The 12,901-nt window shown below is 37.8% G+C and overlaps 1 protein-coding gene across 4 annotated transcripts in view; it reads right to left on the reverse strand.

Annotated features, from left to right (window-relative positions):
* The window catches only part of GPHN (gephyrin), a 274,169-nt gene that overhangs the window by 114,716 nt on the left and 146,552 nt on the right, over positions 1-12,901 (reverse strand). For 2 of the 4 annotated variants that reach the window (XM_030452041.1, XM_030452040.1), the window contains exon 5: positions 10,692-10,730. The exons of the other annotated variants lie outside the window; for them this stretch is intronic. In XM_030452041.1, coding sequence (XP_030307901.1) covers positions 10,692-10,730 — 39 coding nt within the window. The remainder of the gene's footprint in view (positions 1-10,691; positions 10,731-12,901) is intronic. 4 annotated transcript variants of the gene reach the window in all.

A 12,901-nucleotide genomic window follows, 5' to 3' on the forward strand; every position in this document is an offset into this window, starting at 1 on the left:
CACTGAATATCTGCTTCTCAACAAGGGAGGGGATCCCAGAAGTAGGTGACTGCTTTCATTCTAGAGCTTCTGACAGATTCACACCTCTCCAATGAACATGGTCACATGAACCTTAAAAGTAATAGCCTGAGAGTCATCATTTGCTCAGCAACATGCTATCCATGAGTGCTAATGGTACAGGCCTGTAAAAACCCATCAACTGTTCTAGAGTCCCAGAGTAGTAGAGAATAACTCACAAAAGGCTTAAGTAAGCACCAATCACTGTGTTTAGGCTTGTAGAACCAACTGGTGTAAATAGACATCAGGAGAGTGCTGTCCCTGATGCATGAGTTTGTTTCTCCTCATGAAGTGACCACTGAGGTTTCTGTCAATTTTCCTGTACAGTAAGAAACTCAGCCTGAGTTGGAGAGTTTCCATTTTGCTGTTGCTGTTGGGTCTTTCTGATGTTCAATGCTGCTATGCCTGCCAGACATATATAGACACATACTGAGAGCTCTCCCAGGCATTTATAGAATTCTTTCACATAAAATAAAACCAAAACATGGCTAAACATATGAGGGTGGCTTACTCTACCACCTTTCCCTCTTCTCAGTGGTGAGGTTGGTGCATATTCCTCCAATAACTGACCTGAGTATGTATTCCTTTTCCTTTTTTTCTCCCAACTGAGATCTAAGAACAGCCAAAGGTGGATGAAACCACTATTAGTAGAGTCAAATAAAAATTACATTCAGACACGGGTGTATCTGCGTGCACCAATAGGGTATTTCCACTGATAATAATTCTGCAGCACTAAAATGCTAATTTAAAGTTTGCTTGTACTCACAGCGTATTTGCAGTGACTCTGTTGCCACTAAGATCCTAAATGTCACAGAATGACCCTAAAGAACTTAGAGAACCATAAAAGTGTTTTGGTTGGAAAAGACCTTTAAGACTGTTAAGTCCAACCATTAAACCAAGGAGTATGGTGCTAAGCCACATCCCCCAGCACCACATCTACATGGCTTCTAAACACCTCCAGGGACTGTGATTCAACTACCACCCCTGGGCAGCCTGTTCCAGTGCCTGACCAGCCTTTCAGTAAAAAAATCTTTCCTAATACCAAATCTAAACCTTCCCTGGCACAACTTGACTTCATTTCCCCTTATTCTATTGCTTGTCACTATGAAGAAGAGACCGACCCGACCCTCTTCAGGTAGCTGTAGAGCACTGAGGCCTCCCCTGAGCCTCCTTTTCTCCAGACTGAACAACGCCAGCCCCTCACCCTTATGAGGGGTGAGACACAAAGTGTCACAGAAATAAATGCTGTCAGATTAGATTAAATATAGTCTCTGGTTACTCCCTTTCTCCCCGTATCCATGACTGCTTCTGCCTGCAACTTGTCCTCTCCAAACTCCCTCTATTCACTGGGACCCATCATACCATTTACTGTAACCTAACAATGCATATGCCTGACACTCAGATGCCAGGAGCTAATTCAATGTCTTTGTTTATAAACAGGCATCAGTAAATTATTCTACCAGTACAACTTCACAGTCTATATAACTGTAAAAAACAATTGTCTGGTAGAGGTACCTCTGACAATACTCAGTGATTTATGCTTGACCAAGCCATGAATGTATTCAATTTTTAATAGTTGGACGTCAGTGATAGCTATTGTTGTAAACAAAGAATTATGTGTTTATCAGTTAATAAGGATTTTAGTATTTATTGCAACTTTCCTTAAAAGATTTTTTCCCTTCAACTGAAAAATGACTAATCAAAAGATTTACTTCATAACATTCAGTTTCGTTTTTACATACAGCTTTCAAAACACTTTGGGGAAGGTGTAGTCACATTTTATATAAAATGAAGACAATGAAAATTTAAACAAATATACTAGAGAAAGCAGCATTGTGGATATTTTGTAACTCATTCCTGCACCTCAGTGGGTTTGTATCTCAGTTTTGAGATAAAACTAGTGGGATCTGATTTATATAAACTTCCCAGATCACTGATTTACCTGCCCCATTTGTATAATGGAAACATTAATTAAATCGGTACATGTGGGCAATCAAACCATGTGCACTTCTAATATATAGTAAGTGCTAACAGTAGCATTTTTATAAGAAAATCCTGATAGCTAAACTTATTTTTAAGATGGTAAATGTGTGTATAATTTATGCAATACAAGCTGTTCTTAATTATATGATATTGTCCACCTCCACACACTGCCATAAAACCAACAGAAGAATCATTTTTAGAAACAGTTATCCAAACAAACACATACTAAGTGCTTTCCTGCACCATGGATTTTATGCTCTACAAACATGCAGCAGCCCACCAGATGCAGTATGTTACAGCTACGTAAAGGCAGAGTATTTGCAAAGGGGAAGATGTTAGGGAGATCAGCTCATGAAAACAAAAGCTGGGAACAAGTCCCTGCACTTGCTTACAAGGAAGGATCAGGTGCCTACTTCCTTTTCCAGCTTCTTCATGTGCAAAGTGCTGTGCTTCCCACTTCAAGTCCACTTCATCTAAGAATGAATCCCTTGCTGAGTATAACCGAAGACTTACTGGTGATATTATGAGACCATGATGCTATTACAAAAACACTGTTACATTTTATATATCATTATTATTATTCTTTAAGTTTTCCTTCAGTTACTTCAAACTGCTTTATATTTAATATAAAATGCAAAAAGCTATGCAATCCATCACGACTTTTGCAAAAATCTATAAAAATTGAAGAAGTGGAGCAAAACCTGAGAAATGGAAGTTTTTGTTCACTACAACTCACAGAATCATACAGGCAAAATGAGTGAAATGAGTATCAGTAAGAATGTCTATAATTAATGTAACTGACAATGTAATGAGCTTTAACTAACGGAATAATAAGTAGGGAGCACTGTCTCACAAAAAAATACCCTATTTAGTGCTTCTGGTTATGTGTATTACCTTCTAGACAATATATTTATACCAAAAACAGTCACGGTACAGGTAGCTTAATTTTATATAAACCTTGTGCCAAACCTGGAATTTTTTCACATATAAGGGGGGAGGGAGAATGAAATGAATCTAAAATGAAATCTAAAATGAAATCTAAAACTACCTAAGAGGAACAAACCTGTCACTTCTGCTTAGTTGTGGTATTAGTATCAGAGGGAATGAAAAGATCCTATTCTTCAGAGATCCTCCTCACTGCACACAAAGAATGAGGCCACCAGGCAGAAATGGATGCTGCTTTCTTTTAAGAACTTGCTCAGTCTCTCGGGCAGTAAAAAAACCCAAAAGTTCTTACTTGCAATTTCACTTCTCTATATAAATAATTTTGAAGTGCTTTAGCTCCAATGCATTTCTGACTGGGACTGAGATGTGGAACTCCTTTCCTAGGACAACGTTGTCTGTTGTTTCCTATCAGTTGCTAACTTTTGCCAAGAACAAATATTGCACATGAAATATCTGTATTTCAGAGACCCCAGTCAGTTCCTGCCACAGGTAAAGTGCAAACAATTTCAGATCTCAAATCATCTATGTTGAAGATTTTAAAAAAATTTATTCCTAAAATACACCTTCTACACTACAAATGATGAACTACAGAGTGATAATTTTTCAAGAATGTATGATGGTAATCCAGTAAGTATAAAAAGTACTTTAAGATTCCTTTACATATATATTTTTCCTCCCTAGTAAATCATAAAGCATGTCTAATAACAACTGCTTTAAAGTACTTCTGCCATAAGCTAAAAACTCATAGGAAGGATCCTTGCATCTAATGATGCAATTCATGTGTTCAGAGTCTGAACAGTTGTCAACTGAGGTACACATGATGATGTACGACTAGAACTGAACAACTGATCATATTTTCAAAAGTCAAAGGGACCCACGGTGCACACTGTCAAACAATTTCCTATACAGAATTATTTAACTCCTGGCACAAATCATATTTTTTTTTCTCCAAGACTCTGATGAAAATACCTGGATGAAAAGTTTTCTCAGAGAGAAGATTGCAAATATCTTGGTTGAAACTGCTGCAGCACAGAGCACTGAAACAGAAGATAGCAAAATTCCTAATCTACAACTAAAAGAGGAATATTAAATATTAAAAATGTACTTTTTCCTTGGGAATTTGATTTTACAATTAATGGATTACAATACTTAATAATAATAAAATCAAAACAAAATCCAGTGCAAATGTTTTGCCCCAATTTCACTGTTCCTAAGATATTTTCTGTACACATTTCTGTATGCAAAACACCAGTTTCTTCCAGTTTTAGAAGCTGCTATTGCTACAGTGTCTTTCACACATAACCTAAAACTAGTTCAATCATTTATTGACACTACTCAGCTGTAACAGCATAAAGCTTTAACATTAATGCAACTTTGTACTGTATAGGCAAATTCCGTCTGTTTACTTCCTAACTGTCCAGCTCTTAACTTCAAAGCCCTGTTCCTATAATGTAGCCACTTTTTCATTAGTATAGATATCACAAGAGAGGTATATAAGAACCTCCCCTCACATACATTTCTGCTATGCTTGAAGCAGCAGACCACGTCGTGCAGAAAAAACTTTTTGTTTTTTAATAAAATTCACTGTGTCCAAACTTTTTCAGTAGATTGCTTTTTACACTAGCAGTGTGTAAATGCATCACCGAGAAAATAGGTAGATTTTAACAACTGGTAAAGAAGAAGAGGTTCTAAAATGGGCATAAAGAACAAGTTTGTCATTCTGAGTACTTAAAATAAGGACTGGACTCTGGGAACAGCTGCCAGGCAGCTCACTGCCACAGCAATGTATTCACATTCAGAGAACAGCAACTACAAACACCATAGCTCCAAGTAGATCACCTTCAGTAAACCAACCAGACAGCAGTATTTCTATGTATGAATATGGCCAATGAAAGAGAATAATTCAGAACAACACAGAAATCATATGCACTTAAGGTTAATGCCTCAACACTATGGCTCTGATTAAATTAGAAAGTCCTCGTTTAGAGAAAGCTAGCAAGGAAAGAAAAAACCACAATAACTATTTCTGAGGAAAATATTAAGCTGTTTTAAGAATGAGACAAGCTCTTAATTTGGAAAATCCCACAAGTTCCAGCTAGTTTAGTAAACCATCTTTGTTATGCTTAAAAAAGATGAAAGAAAACTCTACTGTTAGAGACTTCCTCTTGCCTGGGAAGAGTGATGATGAGTTAATAGCAGCTTGTCATTAAGATACTGCAGGAAACAAAATCCCTAGGCGACAAAGGCATCTAAAAGAACTTAGTGCCTTTCTCTGTTCCTCTCATCACTGGAAGCACAAATTCTGAACAACAGAAATCAGTAAAACTTGAATGAATTGTAGAAGAGTTTGAAAGACACAGTAGTTTTAGGCCTTGCTGTTCATGGATTAAATCCTCTTGCCACTGGATACAGAAGCACTATTTGGTTTGAAAGAAAGAACTGGTCAGCTTGTAGAAAGAATTGGCAATATCTAATAATTTTCCTCTCTTGAAGATGAAGCTACAGCCCAAAAATGCAGAGAAAAAAAAAATAGTGCAATATGAGATTATATTCAGCTTTGAAATCTGCAAAATTGGTCACCTGAGTGATATACATGATTGCAAAACTACATAATATAAAGCCTATTTCATAAAGTCTAACAGTCTACCTGCAAAAAAAAAAAAAAAAAAAAAAAAAAAAAAGAAAAGCTAATTAAGGTGAACAAGTCTTTCCTGAAAGCAAACAGCAAGGGTGGAAAAGATTAGTTAGTGTTGCTATGATGTCTTCTGAGAACAGTAAAGGGCTATGCAAACAAAAGTCTAGGTGCAGTCTCAGATAAAATTTCTGAACCATAACATCTATCTGACTTCATCAAACTCTCAAGTGAACCGAAAGATACCACAGCAAATTCAAAATCTAAAACCTGTCTGCAGAAAAAGAGAAAAAGGCACTGGGGGGAACAATTTGGAACACTCACTGAAGGATGGATGACAGGGTCTACTTTAACTCATTACAGAAATTCAATAACTTGAAAGTCATGAATATTATCTTAAGGAACCAGTTTAACACTGTACTATAGCTTGTAAATGCCTTTCCTAGCCTGTACTCTAAAGAACACTGTAAGAAAAGAGGACCTAGAGGATGCTGTGTTTAAATCATCTCAAATACAATCAACAGAACAAAGGGAAAAAAAAAGGGTTACAAATGGTGATACATAGAGGTAATCATATAAAACCCAGAACTGTCTTGTGTTTACATTTACTTTGTGTATCTGTCCCCTTATTTTTTTCTAACAAAAGCTGTTTAACCACTAAGCAAAGGGGTAACAATAGAGAGATTGAAACTTACTCAATATGAATCTACCTCCAGCAAATTGTTACATGAGTTGTGGCAACAAAAGCCTTTATCACTGATGGCAATGCATGAAAAAAAGGCATTATGTATTCTTCACCATAATACTTAAGTAAATCATTCTTGTCTAAATAAATAACGTCTTTTTTTCAAACTGGATTCAGAAACAACATACAAACTTAATAAAATCTGAATTGCAAGTCAATAGGAGTCACTGTCAAACACATTATTCATAAAATAATATTTGTCCAGAGAACGACCACAAAGATGATCAGAGGGCTGGAGCACCTCACCTGTGGGGACAGGCTGAGAGAGTTGGGGTTGTTCAGCCTGAAGAAGAGAAGGCTCCGGGCAGACCTCACAGAGGCATTTCCAGTACCTGAAGGGGCCTAAAGGAAAGCTGGGGAGGGACTTTTTGTAAGGGCCTACAGTGATAGGATGGAGGGTAATGGTTTCAAATTGAAAGAGGGTGGATTTAGATTAGACATTAAGAATAAATTCTTCACTGTGAGAGTGGTAAGATACTGGAACAGGTTCCCTGGAGTAGCTGCAGCTGCCTCCTCTCTGGAAGTGTTCAGGGCCAGGCTGGATGGGGCTGTGAGCAACCTGGTCTGGTGGGAGGTGTCCCTGCCCATGGCAGGGGGGTTGGAAACTACAGGATCTTAAGGTCCCTTGCAACCTAAATAATTCTGTGATTCTATGGAAAAAAAGAAAAGGAAAACTTCAGCTGAAATTGGAAGCAGTGATTAAGTGGATTAGGGCAGTGGAACACCTCTTGGAACTCCAAAGAGTAACAAAATAATTATATACTTGTTCTTTTTCTTGAGAGCAAAAGATCTGTATCAGTTGGGAATTTGATTTAAAAAAAAACAAATAAATTAGTTGCTTAGATGCTACAACTTAGATGCTGACTATCACAAGAAAATACGCCTTTAGAAAACAGAGTAGAATAAAGAAAGCTGTAAAAATTTTAATGGACTTCAAACGCTGCATTAAAGTAAGGAGAAGGTATATGAAAATCATGTTCCTGACAAATTGTAGGATTTAGACACAGCAGTAGTTCAGAAAATGACTATCAGAAATGTAACAAGTCTTTTTCATCAGAGATAATAATAAAGGATAATAGGGAAGTCTCACAAGATGAAATAAAACCAAGATACAATTATGCTGATAACAGGAAATTTAGTTATCCTGGAAAGTGAAAGTCTGTAAGCTGTAAAGACTTTCAACTCTTCAGTGAGTGTTCCAGCAGCTAATTTTTTTGTTAAAAGTGCACAGGACAGACTAAGGAATATCTTAGCAAAACAACAGACAAAAGCCCTAAAAAAAAAACCCAACAAACCCCCCCCAAAACAACCAACAACCCCCCTTCAAATAACATTGCATATCATTATTACAGGAATTTGATAGATATGATGGTATTTATTCTAAGGGCTCTGTGTGCAAATTGTTTCTAGAACCAAATTTTTGTCTCATTTAAAGACAAAATGGATAATGTATTATTTCAACACTGCATAGATCTGTTTATTAACTAACTAAAATGTTTGTACTTGTAACTTGATCACTGCAGGTGGAAAACTGATTTACCTTGATATTTTACAGTAAAACTGCCCGAGACAGCACTGAATCAGTTTTCTGATAGGTGTTTTTCAAGTATGAAAATGACATATATTTAAGAAAAATATTGTTTATTTCTCTCCAGTTTTTGATGTCTTTCTGCATTTTGTATAGTTTGAAGTTTATATAACCTGAATATCATTTGAAAAACAGCCATTTTCCTGAGGTACACTAATTTTTTCAAAACTGTGTTAAAATTAAGTCAAATGACACACCAAAAATGACTCATGTTTTTTGGGATAAGAAGTGAGTTCCAGCAGCGTCCTGTGGTCCTGCAGTGATTGAGTGAATATTCCTCCTCCCTCCCAGCATCCAGTGTCACTTCTCAAACAACAGTCTAGGGAAGCAGTAAAGTAACACTGGGAATTAAAGCTTGGAGAAGGAGAATTGCCACTGAGATCTCTTCTTGTCACCAGAGCCCTCAACAGCGTGAAGCTGGTGGGAAGTGAGAGACTGTCAAGCCTACTGTCTCTAAGAGCTTGCAAAGTTGTAAAAGAAAATACATGCCTGGAGAAGCAAGGCAGGGTTGGAAAAACTGAGAAGAGAGAGGACAGGAGAGCCTAGGAGACCATAAGAGAATAAGGGATATTTGTGTCCTCTGCTTCCTCAGAGCAGTACCAGATTTCAACAGAATAATGTCAAAATGAGGAGCAGGCTCCCATTGGATCTTATTTGAAGCATTCTCTGCCCTTCTGGGAGCCATCCTGCACAGGGGCAGGCTGGGGCCCAGGGCTGGGAAGCAAGCTGCTTTCTCACAGTGTCCCTCTCTGATTCCACAGTTTGTCTTACACAGTGAAAAATGCTGCTGACTCAAGTGATGCTGCCCTGCCTCACTGCTAAGACATGATCTTGCATATTCAGGGTATCTCTGAAGGCAGAAAAATTAGTAATATTAAATCTGGAGAGATTAAAAGCTAAAGTTAAAATTATATTACAATTATTTTAAGCGTAGGAAGACTTTAGTATGAAATTATGACAGAACATTCTCTCGGGTTCCTAGTTGGTACTGGATTCAAAGCTGTAATTAAAACTAAATCCACTGATAATAAGCCAGAAACTGTGGCAGAGCTAGGAAAAGATAGGTCAAGTGAGTTGAATTACAGAAAAGAGGCAGGAAATCCTACTTTTTACTCTGAGCTATGACAATGATTTATTCCCTTACTATAGATCTTACAGATGTAGGCAAGTCCTTGTTCCTAATCTGTGAGAGAGTGACAAAAGGTTTCTGTGAACTGGCAAGTGACCATTCTCCATGTACAGAAAGAGTAGAAAGCAGCAACTACAACACACTGTGGTTTGGTAATACTGTAGTGATCCAATGGCTTTTTTAGATTAGTTGCAACCTTGTGTTTTATATTAAGAGATCTGTAAAATTTCTTATTTACCTCCTTTGATCCACTGTGTTTACTGAATATAGCTTTACATTTGAACCTTAATCTTTCTGAGCTTCAGCAACAGATTGTTTTTTCCCCCTGTTATTACCTACCTTCCAGGGATTCTGAGAATTACTGGAGGTAATGTTAGTGATGTCTTTTAGCACTTAATTACTACCAAATTTTATACTGGAGATAGTATTACTGAACAGTAATACACCTATTGAATGAGGTGATGGAAACAAAGACTAAATATGATTCAGCTTTGTTTTGTTTTGTTTTTAATTTATTTTGTAAGGAGGGAAAGGGCTTTGAGCAGTTCTGGATGCTGATACTGAGCTCAGTTTTTGAATCAGATCATGAAAGAGCCAGACAATTCCCCCCCCTCCCCATTCGTTACAATTCTTTTTAATTTTTTCAGACTGTTGCATATTTAGAAATAAAATCTAGGCAGGTGGGCAGGACAGTATGATAGAAATGCCTGGCAGAAAAGCAAGTGGACAGGACAGCAAAAGAGCAAGTATCAGTGAGTAAGCAGACTCAGAGAGCAGCAAGGGGACACTATAATCAAGAAGCAGGTGAAAAGGCAGAAGGAAAATGCCAGACATTCAGCAAGTAGATAAAGCAATACCAAACAGTCAGCAAGTGTGCCAAGCAGAGGCAGAGCAGCTCAGCAAAGTCAGCAAATGCACTCAGCAGGAAGGTGATGCCAGGCACTGGGAGTGGAAGCCAGGGCAGGGCAGTGCCAATGTGCAATCAGCTGGAAAGGACAAGGAGGCAAGACGTGCCATTCAACAGATGGAGAGGGCAGTAGGTAGGCAGTGCAAGCAATTAGCTGGTCAAGAGGTAATGCCAGACAGTCAGGCAAAGGACCAAGATTTCAGGAAAGCAATGCCACGCAGCCAGCAGGCAGAGAGGATAAAAGAAAGTAGGGAACACCAGGCAGTCCCCAGACAGGCAAGGCTGCAAAAGACCAAAGCCTGTGAATAATCAGATGGGAATGTCAGCAAGGACAAAACATGACCCTGCCAACTGACTGACAGGGCAGCAAGGTGGCAGTGCTTTTTCAGTAACTTAGGGTACCGTGAATGAAACAATCCCAAGAAGCTAGATGCTCACCCTCTGGTAATATCATTAGATCAGAGTGAACCATGAAAATCCACAGGAGAATAGCACACAAATGGAAACAGCAGATGAGTCTGACCCTAGCACTTGGGGAGGCCATGGGACCTTCCTATAAAACAAAAATATGAGAATCCACAAGAAAATCAAACAAATGGGGAAAATATGTCTAGAAACTGCTTCTGATGATGATTAAAAAAAGCAAAAAATACTAGCAAAGAATTAGTTTGGAAATGATTGGGTGGGATTGAAGATGTTGCTTACCCCTCTCTGGAGCCCACATAATGGGAATGTTGGGAATTTCTGCAGCAGAAAAACAGAAGAGAAAAGGGATTTCTGACTCCCAGTTCAAGGAAAGCATGTCAGTTTAGGACTGGGTAGCCTCTTTGGGCAAAAAATAAGAATTCAACTGAATCTTTGCCCATCCCCAGATACATGCCTTTATTGAGGTTTGCAAAAAGTTTAAGAAGCCCACATCAATTTCATCTCATGACATCCCACCCTTATTCCCCCAAACCACACTTACCTCTAGCACAGGGTGTATAAAAGGGGAAAGGGGATGGTCTTGTGAGCTCATTCCCATATCCACTGCAAAATAGCTTGTGAAGATGAACAGCAGTACCCATTAGCCAGTGCTGGCCATTTGTGAGAGAAACTGAAGAAGTCATTTACTGTTACTCATCACTACTGTAGGATGGTGTTTGAATCTGGCTTAGATACACCTACACTCTAATGAAAAGAATCAGTCTTACAAGTCTTGTGGGGTAACCCTCTTCTACCAGCAAGAGTTGCAGAAGTCTGAAACTTTTATCAGCACCTTTTTATTTTACCATGAATTTTCTCTTTAACTTAGACACTCTGTTATTTAACATGGCTGTTTTTTAAACAAATTAAACCATTTTTCAGAAATCTTAGCTTCTGCTCTCTTTGGAAACATGTAACGAATGCTGGAATGCAAGTACTGACAAAATCCCAGCAGTAATAAAATTAAGTAATTTAACTAATCTGTCATAACAGTCGTAAGTCTTCTCATTCAGTATCTTCCTAGCAACTAAACAGCAACCAAGTATGACTCAAACTTCACTATTTCTGTCCAATAAGAGGTCCACAGTGTGTGTATGTTACGCTCTTATGGTAACACTGAAATCCTACATCTCGCTTTGATAAGGCAATAAGATGCAAAAAAGAAGCCAACTCTTCTCTCTCCTGCAATCCTGCAATTTCTGCAAAGAACCTTTGACATAATGAAGGAAATACTATCTCTGCTGAGCACTGCTGAATTAGTAGGATTTGGAAAGGTCAGAGACAGATTCCACATGAATTTCTTGTGCACTCCTATGCAACAAAGCTCTTAAGGAATACAGTAGTAATAGGCCAAGCTCACTGAACAGGATTTATCCTGATCCTCCAGGTATCAGCCACTCATTCTCCTTCTAGTTGTGCAAAACACAGGAGTAACAGAGGCTAATGGAACTTCAAATTTAGAAACTGGTCACAGAACAGGACTTTCTTCTACATCCAAGCTGTCCTGTATCAAACACTCCTATCTGGGCTTAAAACAGAATGACAGGAAATTTAGGCAAAGATTTCCAATGTATGATCTGTGATGGCAGAAACCAACCAGGAAAAGCCTACACTGACTGAACCAGGGCATGTATTTGCTGTGATTTTGTGGCCAGAAGCTGCTAGAGTTACCTGCACTACATCAAGACCAAAATTGCCAGCACTTCCTCTCCAAAGGGAGATCTTTCAAAGACTCAGTGAAAATGAACTATGAGAAATCCATCTCATCACACCATAAGAAAACGTTTATTTGTCACATGGACTTTTAAAATTTAATGAAATTTTTAGAAAAAAAATATAATCAACGGTAGATTGTGCACCTCAGTATTAATTTAGGTATTCTCATTACAAAATAATTGGGAAAAAGAATTGATGCATGAAGCAGAAAAAAAGCTTAAATATCCATAAATGACCTAAATTAAGGTTAAAATGCAATTATTTTCTTGCCTATAATAGGTAGCACTTTCACACATAAGTGTGACAATAGTAATTTTAGTTTTCTATTCATGTACTTATACTGAGTTAATATTTTGCAAAAGCTTCACTGCCTCATGTGGCAGCAATTAGCAGAAGCAGACAAATGACCAGTTATAATCCTAAGAGCAACTGCTGAAGCCAGTTAGTTTCTAAGAGTCATTTAGCTTCTTTCCACTTTGTGGTTGGAAGAGCTCCTACACAGCAGGAAAGGAACAAATGAAAAAGTTCTCTACTCTTTAATACGTATTAGTTTTAATGATAAACTATTCTATTGGTGAGTCATTTTGCTATTCTGGTTTGCTTATGTCAAAAAGACTAAACTAAATCAATCAATTTTTTAGATATCTGGAATCCAAACTAGTATTTATCCTCTAGTTACAACTTAAAGTTAACTTTGTGAAGCTATCTTCACAAAGAAATCTTCCTTCTATGCA

This window comes from Calypte anna, chromosome 5A, assembly GCF_003957555.1.
Source record: "Calypte anna isolate BGI_N300 chromosome 5A, bCalAnn1_v1.p, whole genome shotgun sequence".
NCBI classification, from domain to species: Eukaryota; Metazoa; Chordata; class Aves; order Apodiformes; family Trochilidae; genus Calypte; species Calypte anna.